The sequence below is a fragment of the Lepus europaeus genome, chromosome 20 (assembly GCF_033115175.1).
Source record: "Lepus europaeus isolate LE1 chromosome 20, mLepTim1.pri, whole genome shotgun sequence".
Lineage (NCBI taxonomy): Eukaryota > Metazoa > Chordata > Mammalia > Lagomorpha > Leporidae > Lepus > Lepus europaeus.
This window is the reverse complement of record NC_084846.1, coordinates 36,822,266-36,841,464: the sequence shown is the minus strand read 5'-3', so window position 1 is coordinate 36,841,464 and position 19,199 is coordinate 36,822,266. Positions and strand designations below refer to the sequence as shown.

General features: G+C 45.1%; 1 protein-coding gene across 1 annotated transcript in view; it reads right to left on the bottom strand.

Annotated features, from left to right (window-relative positions):
- The window catches only part of BMPER (BMP binding endothelial regulator), a 274,664-nt gene that overhangs the window by 73,966 nt on the left and 181,499 nt on the right, over positions 1-19,199 (bottom strand). Inside the window, exons 12-13 of the mRNA XM_062178263.1 lie at positions 14,963-15,292; positions 7,514-7,850 (exon numbers count right to left, since the gene is read on the bottom strand). Coding sequence (XP_062034247.1) covers positions 7,514-7,850; positions 14,963-15,292 — 667 coding nt within the window. The remainder of the gene's footprint in view (positions 1-7,513; positions 7,851-14,962; positions 15,293-19,199) is intronic.

The window sequence follows — 19,199 nt, the reverse complement described above, 5'->3', positions numbered from 1 at the left end:
TGGAGAAAAATACTGTGTAAGGCCAAACACTGGCTGAGGGATAGGAGAGGAGCCTGGCACACAAGTGACCTGTGAGTATGCAGAGGAAGAGTGGAGGCTGAGAGGCCTCAGGCTGCCTGCTGCCGTCAGCCATGGTGGTAACTTCATGCAGTGAGACGTGCTGGTGAGTGTGGGCGCATCAGAGGCTCCACTCACTCTAACCAGAGTGTTCCTTAAAAAGATGCAACCGCGGGGCCGGCACCGTGGCCCACTTGGTTAGTTCTCCACCTGCAGTGCCAGCATCCCATATAGGCTCCAGGTATCCCATATGGGCGCTGGGTTCTAGTCCCGGCTGCTCCTCTTTCAGTCCAGCTCTCTGCTGTGGCCCGGGAGGGCAGTGGAGGATGGCCCAGGTGTTTGGGCCCTGCACCCGCATGGGAGACCAGGAGGAAGCACCTGGCTTCTGGCTTCGGATCAGCCATAGCAGCCATTTGGGGGGTGAACCAATGGAAGGAAGACCTTTCTCTCTGTCTCTCTCTCTCTAACTCTACCTGTCAAAAAAAAAAAAAAAAAAAAAGATGCACAGTGTGTACAGTCTGACTCTAAGTACCTAACTCAGCACGAGCATAAAGACCCATGATGCACCCAGAATGGGAGGTCACCCAAGTCTCAAGTAGACAGAGCGGGTAGGGGTGAGAAGCCCACTGGAAAGAGTGGCACTTCTTGTGGTGGTGCTGGGTAAGATTCAGAACGGTAGAAAAAGACATCCCCCACTCTCCAGGGAACTTAAACTTCAGTGCCGGGGAAAGACAAGGGCACGGCAACGTGCAGCATATGTGCTAAAGGATGAGAAACGCGAGGAGAGTAACTGGAAGACTAGAGAGAGTGGCATCAGAGGCCGGGATGAAACTGGAGCAGTACTTCAGCTTCAGTCCACGTAGAAGATGAAGGCTTGTCGGGGAGGAAGAGAATGACTTGCCCAAGAGTCAGGGATGTGGGTTGTATATTTAGATCTGGGGTAAGGAGTAGCCGAGAGAAGCCCTTTCAAGGTGAGGGGCGGGGCCTGCTGAGAGCTAATTAGCAAGGAAAACATTTTGGATTTTCAAGGGCAGGAGTCTGAGAGGTGGTGCAACTGGAGAATCTACTGCCATCTGGTGTCGGCATACCTCAATTACAGAATCAGGGTGACCAATCCTGAAAACTAAATGTGACAAACGAATAAACGAATGAACGAATGAATGAATGAATGAATCTTTTATAAATAAATAAAACGTCACACTTTAAAATGAACATCTTACTGGATTTAGGACTCACATGCCAATAGGAGTTCTCTACAAGTGATTAAAACGTGAACAAACATGTCCCAAGCATGTTCTTCTCTGAAGGGAAACTGACTTGATTTTCATCACAGAATAGCAATTCGTCTTATAAAAATTTCTCATACACACACAGAGTGGGAGGGGAGCGTCTGTATTCCTTGCCCATTTCTCTCCCCTTGCTTCCTAACAAATGATCGGTTTCCTTGGTGGGAAGCACAAAGTGAGACATTCAGGAAGTCTGTGGTGTTCTCTGGAAGGAAGCCACCGCGGCTCCAGGACCCCAGCGTATCCAACACCCTTGTCTTGTCAGAGCTCCAGTGTTCTCCTGCGCTGCCTCCCACCGCCTACCTCCCAGCACCTCCGCGGGAAAGGACACATCTGTGCATCCTCTGGCGTCACTTCAACTCTTTACAGCTGTAAAAACCGCTGCATGGAAAGAAGAGATCACTTCCTAGGCCGAGAATCCCCAGACACTTTCCCAAACCCAACAAGGGGATGGAGTTTTCGCTCTGCCGGGTTGTACCCCGCGAAAGAAGAGAAGCACCGTCCTGGGATGCTGTGGTCCGTGAGCACCGGGCCTGCACCGCCTCTCACAGTCATTCCTCCCACATCTCCGGAGCGCGGCTCTGCCTGGCCCTCAGAGGCCTGCTTTGCTGGCAGCTGACATCTGCTCGCGACTATTTCATCTAAGGTGTGGGTCTGTGTCAGGGTAAAAGCCTGCGGCTGGCATTTTGCCAGCACGAGGCGCGCAAGGTCTTGCCCAGTTTGGCCCACATAGCCCCAGCCCATCTCCTGGCCCCTCCCTGTGCCCCAGGCTGCCCAGGGCTCCTCTTGCCCTGTGCCCTAAATCAGAGGGGTCTGACAATGGTTTCTGGGTGGGATTTCAAGGGAGCCTCATGGTGGGGGTCTTCTTACTCCCCTTGGATTTCTCAGCTGGAACCTGAGGCTGGGTAGGGGGAGAGATGAAAATGAGGAAAGAGACAGGCAGGACATGCCCACCATTGTGTCTCCATATGAATCCAAATCCAAATATAGCCCAAGTGACCTCACATTGATTTCCACAGTGTGTGACCTCTCTAGCTACCACAAATTCTCCATAACACACCAAAGAAGTGTAATGCAAGAAATTATTAAGGAGGATTATCTGACTTAAGGAAAAGTCAGCCAGGTAAGCTAAGCCTTCATTCACATTATCAAAACAGTAAGTCAACCCTTCTTTCTTTATTTATTTGAAGGGCAAAGTGACAGAAAGAGCTCCCATCTGATGGTTCATTCCCCAGATGGCTGCAATAGCCAGGGCTGGGCCAAGCTGAAGCCAGGAGCTAGGAGCTCCATCCAATTCTCCAACAACGGTAGCAGTGGGTACTTGAGCCATTTTCTGCTGCCCTCCCAGGTGCACTAGGAGGAAGCTGGATTAGAAATGGAACAGCCAGACTCGACCTGGCACTCCAGTATGGGATGTCGCATCGCAAACAGCAGCTTAACCCTCCACACCAAATCAGCAGCTCATCAGTCAACCTTTTGACATGATCTGTTACTGAATTACTTTGCACCAAGGCACAGTCAATTGATAGATTATAGCAAATTATTCTGATTACAAAAATTTAAACTATACACTATTTTTGTGTCAAATTAACCAAAATGGATCGAGCTGACTTGTGAATAAAAAATTAGCAAAACTTTAAGTTTCCCTAATGAGAAAAAAAGAAACTATTGACTAATGGGTCTCTAGTTCTTATTCATTTACAAAGTGACAGTTTGTCATGTGGGGGTGGGGAGCATCCAGCCCATGGGCCATATAAAGCCCATGAAATCCATTGATCCGGCCCTGCCCAGGCAACCACAGGCAGGACTTGGAATTCGATAAATCAATAGCAGGCTAATTTTTAAGTTGATCATTGCATGGCTCACAAATGATGTTATAAATAACCAAAGGTCACTGTTAGGAAGAAGGTTCCCCACTCCTGAATGGTCAATTTACTATTACAAATGCTGCCCTGGGGTGAAGCCGCTGCCAGCAATGCCAGCATCCCATATGAGTGCCAGTTCAAGTCCCAGCTGCTCCACTTCAGATGAGCTCCCTGTGAATGTGCCTGGGAGAGCAGTAGAGGAGTGTACAAGTGCCTAGGCCCCTGCTGCCCATGTGGGAGAGCAGGATGGAGCTTGTGGCTCCTGGACTCCTCCTGGCCCAGCTCCAGACACTGCAGCCATTTGGGGAGTGAACCAGCAGATAGAAGAGCCTTCTTTTTCTGTCTCCCTACCCACCCACCCCCAGCCCCATAACTGCGCCTTTCAAATAAATGAATTAAATAAATAAATAAATCTTTTTTTAAAAAAGTTGCATTGGGTAAAAGACCAAAATTTTTGAGGAGAATTATAAAGCTTAGACGTTTCAAAAGTAAACTCTAATTCAGAGAAATCAGAATTATTATTTGGACCTTATAAGAAGCACTGTGTCCTGTTTATAATAGAATTTGCCTGTGGAATTTGTCTTATGATTAAGGAAGCCCAAAATAGCTAACATTTTCTCAGAGAAATAGCCTCTTGACTTCCTGCCTTCTCTCTGCTGCCCACACATCAGGGCCCGAGAGTGTGAACATTCTGTTAGTTTATTCTTTGATCTTAAAGGAAACTTCAGATATTTACTTGGAGGAATGAGGGGAAAATAAAAAATGCAATTTTTATACAATTTATGTATAAGACCACCCATGATATACCAAGACACTTCTCTTGAGTCCTTGAAGGGCTCCTAGAAAAGTATGTCACAGCCACAGCCCTGGCCATAATTTCAAGTTCATTTTCAAATTCCACCAATGTGGGTTTGTGATTGGCCCGGTAATTAAGACGTCTCCTGGGATATGCGCATCCCGTATCAAAGTGCCCATGTTCACGTCCCGGCTCAGGCCCCGATCCCAGCTCCCTGCTGATGAGCACCTTGCAAGGCAGAGGTCGTCCCTCTGCTGGCTCACTTCCAAGCACTTGGGTCCCTGCCTAAAGGGAGCCCCAGAGTGATTCCAGTCTCCTGGCTTTGGCCTGGCCCAGCCACAACTATCATTTGGAGAGGGAACCAGTAGATGGGAAATCTATTACTCAATCTGTATGCGTGCATGTGTTCATGGGTGTGCATACATTTAAAACAAATAATTTTTATTAAAAAATTCCACCAATGATATAAAATATACTGCAACCATTTGCACGTGTGGGATGTCACTTTGTGTTTTCAATACTGTTTAAACAGACAATGAGCACATGGTATTATAAGACAAAAATAGCAGTTTTTTAAGCAACTACAGTGCTGTGTTTACTTATACTGCTTCACTCAGTGTCACAAAAGAGAAAGGTTCCTTTTGAAATTGTTCCATGGATTCATTGGTGCGAATCAATCTAATCAGTGCTCCATGATGTGAGCAGGGGACAGATCTCACCAATCAGAAAGGCAAACAAGATGTCCCACAGAAAGGAAGGGACCCAGGAGAACAGTGCACCCTGTGCTAGTGGTACCAGCCATCCACGCAGGGCCTGCACCACACTGCCCACCAGCTTAAGTCCTCAGAGCGATCCTACTGGGTAGTAACTGCCACATCAACTCATGGGGAGTCTGAAAAAACTGCCTCCTGGGGTCACAGAGCTAGAAAGTGGCAGAGCTGGGATTGGGCCCAGCTTGGATTCATCCTACCCACAGCTCATTCAGTCCACTGCTTCACAAAGCTTCCCTAGAATGCCAGGGCTTTGTTCCTCCCTGGAGCTTGCCTTAGAAGAGAATTACCTTTGTTGGTTACGCTCTGTTTTCCTTTCCTACATACATGTGCTTGGAAGAAGTTCTACCCAACATTGGCCAATACCAATGCACCCTTATATATGTATTTTTAAAGATTTTATTTTTATTTATTTGAAAGACAGAGTTACAGAGAGAGGTAGAGACAGAGAGAGAGGACTTCCATCTGCTGGCTCACTTCCAAATGGCCTCAATGGCCAAAGCTGCAACCATTCAAAGCCAGGAGCCATGTGGGTGCAGGGGCCCAAGGAGTTGGGCCATCTTCTAATTCTTTTCCAGGCCATAGCAGACAGCTGGAAGAGCAGCAGCCAGGACTAGAACCAGCGCTTCAGGCCAGGATTTTAACCCGCTGTGCCACAGCACCGGCCCCCACCAATGCATCCTTAAACAGATGTGTCTCCTGCTGGACACTGAGAGCAGCAGGTGTGTGGCAGGCAGAATTGCCCTGGGCAGGGCAGAGGAGCTGATTGTGGAAGGTACTCTGCCACTATACCACGCCACAGCTGGCAAAGGCACAAGCCACCACATCTCTTCCTCTGAACCGCCATGCACAAGGATCCCTAGAATGTGTGTGTGAGCTGCCCAGGCTCAGAGCATGAAGCCCCCCATGGTGCTGCTGGAACTGCAGGGGCACCTTTCCAGGTTGGGAGGGGGGAGTATCTGCCTGCCCTCTTTTGTGTGTACCAAAATCGTTTCTCACAACTGCTGCCAACACCCTCATCTTATTCCTGCTTAAGTCCAGAGACTGGGACTCTAATTAAATTGCCAAAGGAAAAGAAATAGACATTTGGACAAAGAGACTAATTTTTGCAGGCCTGTTCTCCAATTTCTTTCTCGATATATTCCTTTGAAATGGGTAAAAACCAAAGGCTCGTGCTGCCAGGACCCTGGGAGAGGCATAGTCTTTCCATTCGATTTTTAGCAGAGAAGGCTCCAATCCAAATCTGTAACTGGGGCAGGGGAGCTCCCAAAAAGAGGCCTCACTCCTGCCTATCATTTAAGTAACAGTGGAGGAAAGGACAGCAGCCAGCAGTCCCAGGGTCCTTACTGTGTGAGCAGCACGCTTAGCCCGTGCATTTACGCTCACAACCACAGTGAATCGCAATAGCAGCTCTCAAGGTGGAGTCTTTACTATTCCAGTTTCACAGATAAGCTAACTGCGGTTCAGAGAGCTTGGGTAATTACTCCAAGCTGTACAACTCCCAGGGCTATAGCTCCTGGCTCGTGAGCCCTGGGAGGCTGCAAAGCTCTTAACTTGGGATGCCCTTCTGCTTCCGCTCAAGCCAGGGTGTCTCCATTCCCTAGGAAGCCCCGGCTGCCCAGGTGCTCAACTCACTCCAAAATCCCTCAGTTTCAACAGTCAGGAGGTGGAGTCGGTCTAGGGCTTGGTATGGGGAGGAGAAAGATGGGAACCAAAAGAATCCAAATCATAACAGGAAAATGGCTTAGCAGAGCTAAATGGATGAGCTGGAGCCAAATGGCTTGGCAGATGCAGCCATGTTCAGGGATTTGTGATGACAAGGACAGTCTTTTTTCCACTCTACTTTGAGCCGCCTTTATAGAACTTTATCTTTTATGTACAAAGATCAAATAAAAAATAAAGATTGCATTTAATGAGAACTAGAGGAAATAAACTGGCGGCAATTAAAGAGTAAAAATAACCTCTCTGTGGCTTGAGACCACAGGAGTTTCCTAATTTTAAAAGGCACAGGCAAATCACTGAAACAAGGCTGTGTTCATCTCATGTTCCCTCCCACATCCACAGCGGTTAAAGTTCTAGGCAACCATAGCTCTTCAACCCATGCAGTTGTGTAGTAAATGGAAGGACAACCAGGCAAACGCATCAGCTCACCAACACAACCCTGCAGCCCAGAGCAAGTCAAATCCAAGACTCCTCTGTAATCGCTGCTTTGTGTGAAAGGGGACTACACAGATCCCTCTCCTTCCTCCATCTTCCAGCCGGGCTTCTACTGACCTCTGACTCTGGACTCATTTCACTTCCTTAGTTTTCATGGGCAGATTTGGTTTGGGCTAGACCATAAGACCAACCTGAACTCTGCCTCTGACCTGCAATAACCAAATTCACTCAGAGTGATCGAGATTCCACTCCAGGAAACTACCTTTGCCCTATACCAATTTCAGAAGCAAGTTAACACCTGGAAAACACCCTGCCGTGTCACCAGTTTCCTAGTAAACCCACAGACACAAAAGCAGAATCTCCTAGTGGTGATCGCCAGGAACTACTTCCTGGAGTTTCCACATTTGAGACATAGTGTGGGGATAACTCAATACAAGACCAGCTGATGAACACAAAGAAGTGAGTGTTTCCCCCATGCTCTGGGGTCTTGTTTTCACACCAAGAGATCTGACATGCTCTTTTAATGGTCAAGTCTATCCTTGGCCTGCAGCCTAAATCCAACCCCTAGAATATCCTACTTACCTATAGAAAGTGACATAGTCCACTGTTGAGTGACAGGTCTGAAACTCCCAGGATTTGAGCTTCTGGCATTCTCGATGGGCTCGGAGCTTTACCTTCACTGTCCCTTGACACAGTTCAGGCACGGGTTTCCTCTGGGGTCTGTTGCAGAATTCATTGGACTCCACCCGCCAGGACTCAGCAAAGTCATCCACATCAAACTTGAAGTTTCCATCTCCACCAATTAAGTCATCACGTTTGTGTCCATTGTAGTTGCCACAAAGACCACACAGCTTGCCCTTGAGATGGGGGGCAGCCATGACTTCCACAAAACTGTCTCCATCCCATGATATTTCCAAGCCTAGAGAAGAAAAAGGGGAAAGGAGGATCAACTACTCCTGAATCCACCAGTGATCCCCAAATGTGCATATCTTCACATAGTATGTCTGACAGTCCTTATAAGAAGGAATACCAAGTCTCTGCCCAAATTCTTGGTTACTGTTCAAACTCACTATATTGAATATCTTCTTAAATTACATGAATGACTTACTTGTGGGGGCTTAGAATCTTTAAACTTTATGAAGTTTAGCTTTAAAATACCTTATGTAACCCTGGTTTTACTATAGATGACCATTTCTTGATCATGCTACTCTAGGGTTTATATTCTTCTATTTGCTAAAATAATTGTGTTGATCTAAATTGTACCTATATTTATTTACTGACTACTACAGTGTGAAAGTAAGAAGAAATAAAAATGATAATTTTCTTTTTGGGACTGGCTTATTTTACTTGCATATGGTCTCCAATTGCATCCATTTAGTTGTGAAAGACAGGATTTCATTATTTTTTATGACTGAATAGTATTCCATAGTGTGCGTGTGTGTGTGTGTGTATATATATATATATATATATACCACAATTTCTTTATCCAGTCATCAGTTGGTAGACATTTCAGTTGATTCCATATCTTAGCTATTGTGAGTTGAGCTGGTATAAACATAGTGATACAGGTGTTTTAACTGATTTGTGATAACTAATATAAGAGTACAAAAAATGTAATCTATATGAGCAAAATTGATATTTTGAGATTTGATTATTGTTTATAGCACTTCTCTATACTTTTGAGGAGCAGTGGTTTTTCTACTAACTTGAAGTGTTTCTTAGCAGAGTGTTAAACTTATGATTATAAAGTAAATTGAAATTAAGTCATTGCAAAAATTTAAAGAAAAATAGGAAAGGAAGAGGGAGGGTGGGAGCTTGGGAGGAAGAGTAAGGTGGGAAGTTATCATTTGTTCTTAAAACTATATATAAAATACATGAAATTTGTTCCTTTAATAATAAACCTTTGTGATAATTTTCAATAACATTTTACTAAAAATTCTCCCATGTAATTATTGCCCCAATGTCAAAGTGAACTTTCTAACTTGTTATAATGAGAATATTGGAGCCAAAAATATGTAGCTTCTGAATACATCCTCTTCAAGAGAAAATACTCACACATTTCTCCATATGGGTTGGCCCAAGATGTGCAGAACCCACCCTAGCCAGTGGCCCCTCTAAATGGTAGATGGTGGAATTTCTATTTTACATGTAAGACATCAGCTTACATTGTCATATAACACAAATAAGCCTGCCTACCATATCAAGAAAAACTGCGATTATATCCACGCTAATATTCTGTGTGCAGATACTGTCCAGAGAGGAAAGGGGGAGGGGCTTATGAAAAACATTTTGACATTCTACCCCAGGCAAATGACAAACTCTGTCAGCCAGGTTCTTCTTTATGTCCCAGGTGTGTTGGTAAATTCTTCTTTACTGTTCTGGTGGAAGCCTGGCTGAGTGTGAGCCCTCCAGGGGAAGAGTGCATCACATACCAGTGAATGCAAACAGACCACTGTGGTGTGAAGGCCACAGCCACATGGGCCAACATCCTTTCTGTCCCAGGGATCCTCCTGGTCACCGTCACTGCCTCCTGGGAGTGGGCAACACAGAGGAAGTCTCCGTCTGACAGAAAAGTCTCTGCTGCCCAAGTGTGGTTTTTAACTCTTAACTGCTTAAGTTCCCAACAACAACAAAAAAAAGTCTTTCATTGTATCTGTTCTGAGCCTTTGGAAAGAGCAAAATGACCTTCTTCCTAAAAGGTTTTGTCTATGTTGCTGAAATATCAAGATTAAACTGATGAAAAAATGCTTAAAACTTGGGGCTTTGCAGTGGTGATGGGACAGGAGAAATAAGAGGGAGGGAAAGAGGCAGGCATATACGTATCAGGATGTCCATGTTCAAGACTGGCCTCTGCTTCCAATCCAGCTTCCTGCAAATGCACTGGGGGGAGGCAGCAGAGGATGGCTCAAAGACTTAGCTCCTGGCTTCGACCTGACACACCCTAGCTGTTGTGGGCATTTGGGGAGCGAGCCAGAGGATAGGAGATAGATCTCTCTCTCTCTTCCCCTCCCTCCCTCTCTTTCAAATAAATAGGAATACGCATTTTTCAAAAAAAGAACAGGGACAGAGGAGAAACAATGGATCTTGTCTGGACACGAAATTAGCATAAAGCAACAGCTTCAGAGTGATGCAATGAGTTCAGGAGGAAGCACTCAGAGGTGAGATGCTAAAGCTGATACTCCCCAAGTTTGGACAGAGAACAGGAGAAAAGGCTGGCCAAATAGTATTCTCGTGAGTAGGCTATACAACTGCCATGAGACTTAGTTTAGGAAGAGTTATTGGTAGAATAAGTCAGTGATCTAAAACTGGGCTTCTCAAGAAATAAACAGAGAGGTCCGTGAGGAAGTCACTTCCCAGTAAATGAAAGGAGCAGAAGCATTCCTGGTCCAAGGCAAATGAAAGAAGATGTCTTGGTTGGGAAAAGAGGCTGAGCTCAGAAAAGTAATCCAATGAACTTTTAAAAAGCAGGAAGACGACTATGGGAAAGAGTTTCTCTTGAGAGTAACTGAATAAAGAGAAGACAGCGATGAGACCAGGTAATGAGAGAAGGGACGTACTGCTAAAATCCCCGCACGCAAGACTGATGTCCGGTGTGGGTCTCTGACAACATGTACAACCACAACGATCACACACAGCAGTTTCTCCTTCTTCATACCCGTCACATAACACACTATCTGGCACACAGCACGTGCTTAATAAATGGATGAATTAGCCTTGGAACACTCATACACGGACCCTGTGGAGCCAAGCAAATTGCGAATTTCATGCTAGTTAAGACAATGAAATCACCATTTTGAAAGAAGACAAGCAAGCTATAACATGATTTGTAATACACTCTCAAAGGTATGGAAGACACTCGACCTCGCAAGCCTGTAACCAGACAGTTTCCCAGCAAGCGAGATGGGGGGGGGGGGGGATAATTCCATACAAAGTCTAACTCTTGGAGCAGAATTCCAAAGATTTTTCCGTGTTGCAAAATTTTCCAAACTACAAACTTCTTTCCTAGACAGCAGGCAAATACTTTCTTCCAAGTGCCACAAGTGGCTGAGGATTTACTCCCGAGAGTTCCACTGTCATGACTGACAATGATAACAAATGTGAGACTCTGGGCAACTGAGTTCATGGGAATTGAACTCACAGTGAACAAGCGAATCACTACAGTTTCTTGGCAGTGGGGAGGGGGATCCACACACACTTGGGAAGATGTGGGCCTGCTGTATGTTCAGTAAACTCTTCTCAAAACTCATGACATCCCATTCATAAAACACTGTCCCTGAAACAAGAGAATTACTTGCAATTCGCTCTGCATTCTTTCTCTTTATTATACTATGAGTATTTCCACAGACCAACACAAGGCTTCCTAATGTAGAAGGAGGACTTACTCAACTGCAGAAGCCTTCTGTCTATAACCACATCATTTCCATGTATGTTTGCATGAATCTTTTCACCCTGTATGGGAGTAAAATCCATGCAAAGCAGATTCCAGCAGTGAAAAGCAAAGAAACTAGTAAACTGTAATTGAGGGGGCTGTTCTTTCAAACAGGCATATTATGAGATGAAAACGTCGTGGAAGTGTTGGAGGGGCCGCGGAGAGTGCTTTCTGCAGCTGGGAAGAGTTTCCCAACTCTCTCCATGGGAAGTGGGGTAAAATCACTGGCAGCATCAGGAGCCTAAAGCTGAAGCACATGTCCCATCTGGGATGCGAGCAGCAGCCACATTCCTTCCACTTTGCGAAGAGCCTTCCAATTTTCCCCTCTCACCAGTGAATGGTTTACCAACTTGTTCTTCACCCTTCAAACGTGTGACTTGGCTCCAGACCACTCATCGGGCTTTTGGTCCTTGTTTGTGTAGTTGCTCTTTTGTTGTATGGATGTTGTGTCCCTCTGTTTTGTTTTCTGATTGTTATTGTCGTTAATGCTGCTATACATTTAAACGGGAGAAAGATGTAAAATCTGTAGACAGACCACAGTGAGGTGTAAAAATGGATGGTTTTTCTGTTCAGATTTTGTATGCAAAACAAAAGCAGGGCAGTATCTGTCCTCAAGTGTGAAGCTCTACCAAAGATAAATAAAAACCTGTGTTCCCTGACATGGGAATGCTCTCAGGCGGCTCTGATGTGACTCTTCCAGGTAGAGCTAATGAAGCAAACAGATGGCAGAAAGGAAATTGGTAGCTTTGGGATCCGCAAGGAGAGAAGGCCTATACTTCCGGGAATGGAGAGTCCCTGCTTGCACTTCCAGGGAAGAAAAGTCCTTGTCAAGTCCCCACGGGTGCCTAAAGGTCAACCAATGAGGATCAGACCTGCCTCAACCTTTAACCCCCATGCCCTGTATCTATAAAAGGAGCCCTCCCAACCTGTGATCCTCCCCCCCCCCGCCCCCCGCTCTGTTGGGACTGGTGAACCTTGCCTGGGAGCAGAATCCCAATAAAATATTATGAATTAATTGATTCATCTGCCTGGGAAGATTTGTTACGCGCTGGACACCTTACAGAAATATTTTTAATTCCTTGCTATGCACCAAGAGTCAGGGTGGGGGTGCAATGGGGATGGACCATGCTCTCCAGCTCCTAGGCTTTGTTCTAGGCAGTTGTTATCAGGTCAACAGCAGTAGCCTGATTCCACCCAAACCGCATGGCCACCTGTGCTACTCAGCCAAATGACCGCATCACCTAAGTGCTGAGTCTATAAACCGCAGCAGCAAAGAGCCATTCCTCCCCTGTCCCCGCTTCCAGCTGCAGGCTTGATTCAAGCTGCGGCGCTGAAGAAAGCACCCTTTGATCACATGAGCTTCGGAAATAAAAGAGAACTCTGTGGAAGAAGCACACTCAAAGGAAATACTGTGATATTTTAAATAGACAATCAATAGGTGATAAAAAGAAAATATTCCTAAGGGGCAGTTCAAATCGAGATGGCTAAACCAGGGAGGAGAGCACTATTGTCTGGAGGTGGCATTGTTGTGTTCAAAGGAGAAGCACAAAGTAAGCTTAGTGCCCAGAGGAATACAGCTCTTCCCTCAGAAGCGGACGGCTGGTGTGAGCCGAGCGCTGCAGAAAATTGTTCAGCTGTGCAGAAAAGGTGTCATAAAAATGACTCGTACCGTGGAAGGGGAGACAGAAAGAGGAAAGAAACCGTAAAACTCAGGTGCAAGGCCTAGCAGAGTTAAATTCACTAATCTAATTATGGTACTTGGGACCTATTATTATCTTCTTAGCAGCCTTGCCCTTTTGCTCAGTTTCAGGATGCGAAATTCTTATGAAGAGGACACTTACTCCATCAGGGTTTGCCATGTGTGAATGGAACAGTCATGGAACCTCCTAGGCTGTTAGTAATCCTCAAGTACCCAGGATTCCTTTGAGAGCTGGGCTGTGGCTGACTAATAATTTCCATATCAGTAGACTCTATTGTGTTGAGCTGGCTTGCAAATAGACAGGCAAGGTGCTTCTAATTATCGCTGTGTAATAAAGGGGTCATCTTGTGCACATTTCATATGGAGCCAAAAAAAGACTGCCTCCTTCAAGGGAACGAGCTGGGGCCTACATCTGCAGAGCGGCACACCTTCTGGATGCAGGTATCTGAGTTTGCTGAGCAGGACTGATCTCCATAAAGCTGAGTGAGTAGGGCTCTTCACATCTGTGAAGTGAAGAATGAGAGTGTCTGCCCCTTTACAGAATGTTCCAGTGCATTAATCCTTAACACTGTCTCGCAGAAACCACGCTGCACTCTCGAACTGAACGCTCTCAGGGCTCTCCTTGGCCTTCTGCCTTTGTTTAGCTAAGCTGGCACGCAAATCAATTTATCAAAATGTATTTTGGCTTGGATTGAAACAATTTCCAGGGCTCTGAAGATACAGAAAAAAAATATTCTGTGTAGACCCTCAAAAGTCCTTGCTATATCGAATGTTCCCTTTGGGATGCATATTACCTAAACAAAATGTAATTCAATTGATGCTTTTTTTTTCCTGTTAGATTCTCAATGGGAAAGAAATCCATTAATTTCCAAAAAGTAACATACTTAAAGAAACAGATAGGAGGAGACGTCCAACTGGTAAACAATATGTACTAACCAAAGGTAGCATAAAAGGAAGCACATGTGAGGAGATAAAATGTGCAAATGAGCTGAATATGCTCTCTGGGCTGATATTCAAAAACTAAGTTCTACTTCAAAGAACTAGTACCTAACAGACAAGGTGGCACCTGACAGACAAGAAACTGAGCTTCATGGAACACTAGCAGTCATGAACTATTTGGGCTTGGGGCAGGGGTGGGGAATGTCTGTTCACAGAGTAGAAACGCAGAGTCCAGGGGCCCTAAAGCAACATGGGGTACTGAGAAAGGGCCTCAGCAGCCAGCTCCACATGCCCAATGCCCTTATGTTGAAAGCAAGCATCTGAAATGCCCTCCGGGAGAAGACAATGATCCTGACCATCAACGTGGATAAGCATCCTTCCCCAGCATCAAGAGTGCTCCTCAGCACAGGACAACCAGGCGGGAGGCAGCCCCCCAGGGGCCCAGCATGAGTCTGCAGGAACCAGCTCTGCCGCTGAGGACATTCAGGTACAACTGATGCTAAGTGGTTTCCTTTTGAGGGTCCGTCCCCTCTCTTGGACAGACACTAACAGAGAAACGCTCTTTCTAGTGGATTTGAAAGTGCACGTAACTGGCTGATCTCAGAGGGACAGAGCCAATTCTAAGCTGCTGGACACGGACAGCCTAAAACCGCAAGCAAACTTGAAGGAGACTTTGGAGTGTGGTCCCACTGCTATGTTTAGAAGAAGCCTGGACAGCTCTGGATGTGGGAAGATTGCCAGACTGGTGTGATCGGCGTCCAGTGGCAAGACGCCAAGTGGTGCAAATATCCCCAGCTATTTTCTTGCCTCTCTGGGATGTTCTTTCCCCTGGGCGTGGGGAGGAGGCAAGGCCTGCAGCCTGTAGGAAGGGGCACTTCCTACACGGAGGAGAAAGCTCATCTCCCCTGCATCCGCTGGGTGCTGGATGGAGGCAAGTGTAAGCAGGAGGCCAGGCCAGCCCCACCTGCTCGAGTGGTCACTTTTAGGAGGTAGCCGTCCAGGTCCACGTGGAAGTGCGGCGCACGGCAGGGGAGCGCCACGCGGGAGCCGTTCCAGCGCACGGTGAGGTGCTGCTGCAGGCTCAGGGTGCTCTCGCCCAGCACCAGCTCCACTGCCTTGGTCCACGAGAAGGAGCGGGTTCGCCGGGCGTCGTTCTTCACCAGCACCTGGAAGGGCGAGGCGGGGGAGGAGCAGTCTTTCGTCAAAACGTACTGACAGGTCCCCTGAAAGTTAAATGTCCGGCCGTCAAAAGTGTTGTAGTGGGGATCTCCGAATACCGTGCAGACGCCGGGCTCTGCGGGTGAGTGAGAGACAAAAGCAGGGTCACAAACCAAGAAGGACTCAGAGCGACAACAGAGGTCCTGCCATAACCCTACCGGGGCACCTGCTGGGGAAGGGTGGGGCTCGGCAGAGATGCGCTAAGGGAAATGAACTTCTCTGAGAGCTTGCGCCAAACCTCCTAGAGCACTCATATACTACTACTTCTGGTGCTGTTATACATATAATTTATTTTAAACACCTGTGAATGCTTAAAGCATCTCTATTTTGTAGCCTTCGTAGGCTTCTGTGATCTTAATGAAAGGGATGAAGAAATCAGATGTCTTGAAATAAGATAACTAAGAATTGTTCTTACTACACAACCTACGTAACCAAGAGCAAGGTAATTAAGTAAATAAATGGCAGTGAGGTAATTGACAAAACAGCAGGACCATTAGTATTATGTCCACCCAATGATTTCAAAACATTTGAAGAATAACATTCCAAGTGTTACTCATGGTCTTAAAGGAAACTATGCTACTCAACACTCAAGTATAATATTAAACACTCATATATTTACCAAGGACAAATAAATGGAATTTCCAAACAGACACATGTTTAATGGTGTCAGGAAACAAACTACTGACAAAGATAATATTTACAGATAGTCTTTACATGTTTTCTAGAAATACGAGCTTCCTGTATTTTGACCTATGCACCAAAGTCAAATGTTGAATATTCTAAAATGGCAAAACTCTTCACTTAGTACATTTAAGAAACTCCAATGAATTCATCATTCCAAAATACTACTAATTCAAATATTTAGGAGATCAAGGGAAACTTTTACAACTTTGGGGCATCTCAAAGACTTGGATAGAAAATTAAATAGTGTTTCTCTTTTGAAAACCAATTTTGGCAATGGCTTAGTTTTCTATGTAAGGATATTTTATCTCCTTTCAAGGAGTCATGAGCAACCAGGAAATGAGGAATTCATTTGGAGAAATTGGACCAAATGATGAAAGAACTGTAATAAAAAGAGCAATTTCAAGTCAACACAGAATAATGGCCAGGCTAAGAATAATAACCACAATAAAAACGCCAGGTCAAGAATATCAGAAGGCTATATAAGTAATTGCTGTGAATATCTAAGGGAATGATGGAGTTGAGACAGAGGAAGGATGTGATAACCAACCTGATAGGACCATTGGGATCCAACGCAAACATTTGTTTTTCATTTCCAAAGTGTTTGCAGAATAATGTCCTCTTATGTTATAAGACATTATGTCATTTCACATGTTAATTTCATCTGACTCCATACAAATCACATGTATTTGGAATGTGATAAATTACTGCTAAATCAGTTTTCCTTGTCAATATTTGATAAAGACAAGAAATAAAGAGATTGCTAATTGAAACTCTCTGCATACCAAAAGCTAACACTGTAAAGAATCTATAAAAGGCACCACCTGGGGAGGAGGATGGCCAAGAGATGGTAGTGACAGTGGAATTTGCCCTCCACTTCTGTTCCTTTGTATCTTGTCTTGGTCGTCTTTCTTTGTGGCTCCAAGTTTATCCTATCTGTTGCCTCACTTTATACCCAGCCCCTACCTCTCCAATTCCATATCTCCCCCATGAGTATTCCCCCATCCAACTTCTCCATATACTCCATTCCCCAGTCCTTTCTCCATATAACTACTTTCAAATTATCCTTTCACACATTTCCCTCATTTTCCAACAAATGGAATCTCCCCTGGCATGAAAATGTTTTAGAGTTGACAAGGAGCAAGGTAGTTTGGGATGTCCCACGTGGCATGAGGAAAATGAGTTTATCTTAATCCTACCTATATGCCACAAAAGGACCAGGTATTAACCTGAACAGCAAATGCATCAAATGCAAGGGCAGGATTGTTCAGGTTCTCAACTGCACCTACACTGCAAGAAAGCACAGACCCAGTCAAGGCCACTGAGCTTTTGGGCTTGTAACAGGTGGTCCTCAGCTTGGAAAGGCCAAGCCATCACCAAAGAGACTGAAATTACACCACTGAGGGAGTCTTCTCTCAGCTGTGAGCAGGCACAGGGAATGCCCACACCTGCTGCCTACATTCTGCTGTGCCAAACTTCTCTCTGCTCCAGGGACCACACACTACTTCTCCTGATGTCCTGACAACCTCAGCAGAATCTTCCATCAGTGCCACAGGAACAGCAAACATTGGCCAAGAGTTCACCACACACCCCAACACTCTTCTACATGCCTACTGGTCATGGATCACAAAATGCATGTTCAGTTTTGCTCATAACTTGAAACACACCGCTAAGCACTTTATCTAGTTACCGGAAATGTCTGACTAACACTCTTGTCTAAGGAAGTGATTACGACATATTAAGCCAAAAATAGGACACAAAATTTCATGTACAGGATACTCTTAACTATGTTAAATAAACAGACACACACACACACACACACATATACACACCCCAAAACTGTCAACAGTGGTTATTTCTTGGTCCCCTTTTTTTTTCTTCCTTATGCTTTTCTGATTTTGTTCTGTTCTCATTTTTGTTTTGTTTTGTGAGAGTCCAAATATGGGTGCTTGTAGATCTGACCAATGATGTGACCAAGCAAATCCTCAGAGAAGCAACAGAAAAATCTATGGCCTGCAGTTGCCCTGGGGAAGCCTAAGCTTGCTCATAGCGCGGCAGGAAGCAATGAGGGACGTCCGGGGAGACCCAGGCGAGGGAAATCATGTGTGAACTGGGCTGTCAGGAAAGAGATTTTTCAAGAGGCCCTAACTTGTGGAACAGAAGGGTTTGGAAATCGGGATGATTTTTCTGTGTGACAGCAATCTAGATGAGGCCAACAAAATTTCACGACTCTGGAGTTGCCTGAGAATTATGCGCTGCATTTGGGAGACATTTGTATTACAAGTTAAAATAATGTTGAAACCTTGGCCCTCTTTCCTGGCACCTCAAGGTCCCTATGCCAGATCCTACAGGAACAGAGAACACGTGCGCTGGAGAGGTCTGAAAGCGAGAATGTCAGGGTTACAAAAATCTGCCGAACTGAGAAGGAAAAAGCCTAGAGAATCCTTAGGGGATGGAAATGAACACTGTATCCTCAGATAATTTTTTGCCAGCAAACCCAGTGAAGCAAGCTGCCTTCCAAGCTGTCCAGATGTCCAGAGATACTTCCCTGGAAGGCTGGGCGCCCTGGCAGGGGGCTGGGGGAGGGCTGGGGGAAGGACAACATAAACACAGCATCCTAAATCCATCCTTATTTTCATGGGCAGAGATCAATGTCACCTTACCACTGAGGGGACATTTTCTGAAGTCCCGAAGTCAGTGTCATGAGATCTGATTTTTATTTTGGTTCATTTTGAACATATATACACAAATGCTTGGGTGCAGCGGCAAAAATAAGATCACAAATGTATGGGGCCAAACATGAAGGGTGTGGGTTTTTTTTTTTTTTTTCCCTCTTAGGCAATGGAATTATGTGTGGCCTTTCTTTTCCTCTTTGATGTTCATGTGTATTTACGTTATTATTTACATTGCATTGTTTAAAATGACTACATATACTTTTGGATTTAGAAGATTTGCTTTAAACGGTTAAAAAATATCCCAAATTAAGATACGCCTCTGTTATGTTGTGTCTTTTAATAAGATTACTATAAGAATTAAGGGAGGCACGCTGCCTCCATAAATAGGGCTCCAGCATTTTGCTCTTAACCACTTCGGGTACGTTTATTTCTGCCATGGATATATTTATTCTAACTAAATGTTTTTCTTCTGAGAGCAGTGATTATTCTCAAAACATCTGTCAAACAAAATTAAGGGAAAATTATACAATTCCAGGTTATTAAGAAAATAAGAGAAACTGAATAGATCCTAATCCCTTCTCCCACAATTCCCTGCATAAGGAATTTTTAGGAAGTATCAGGGTGGGC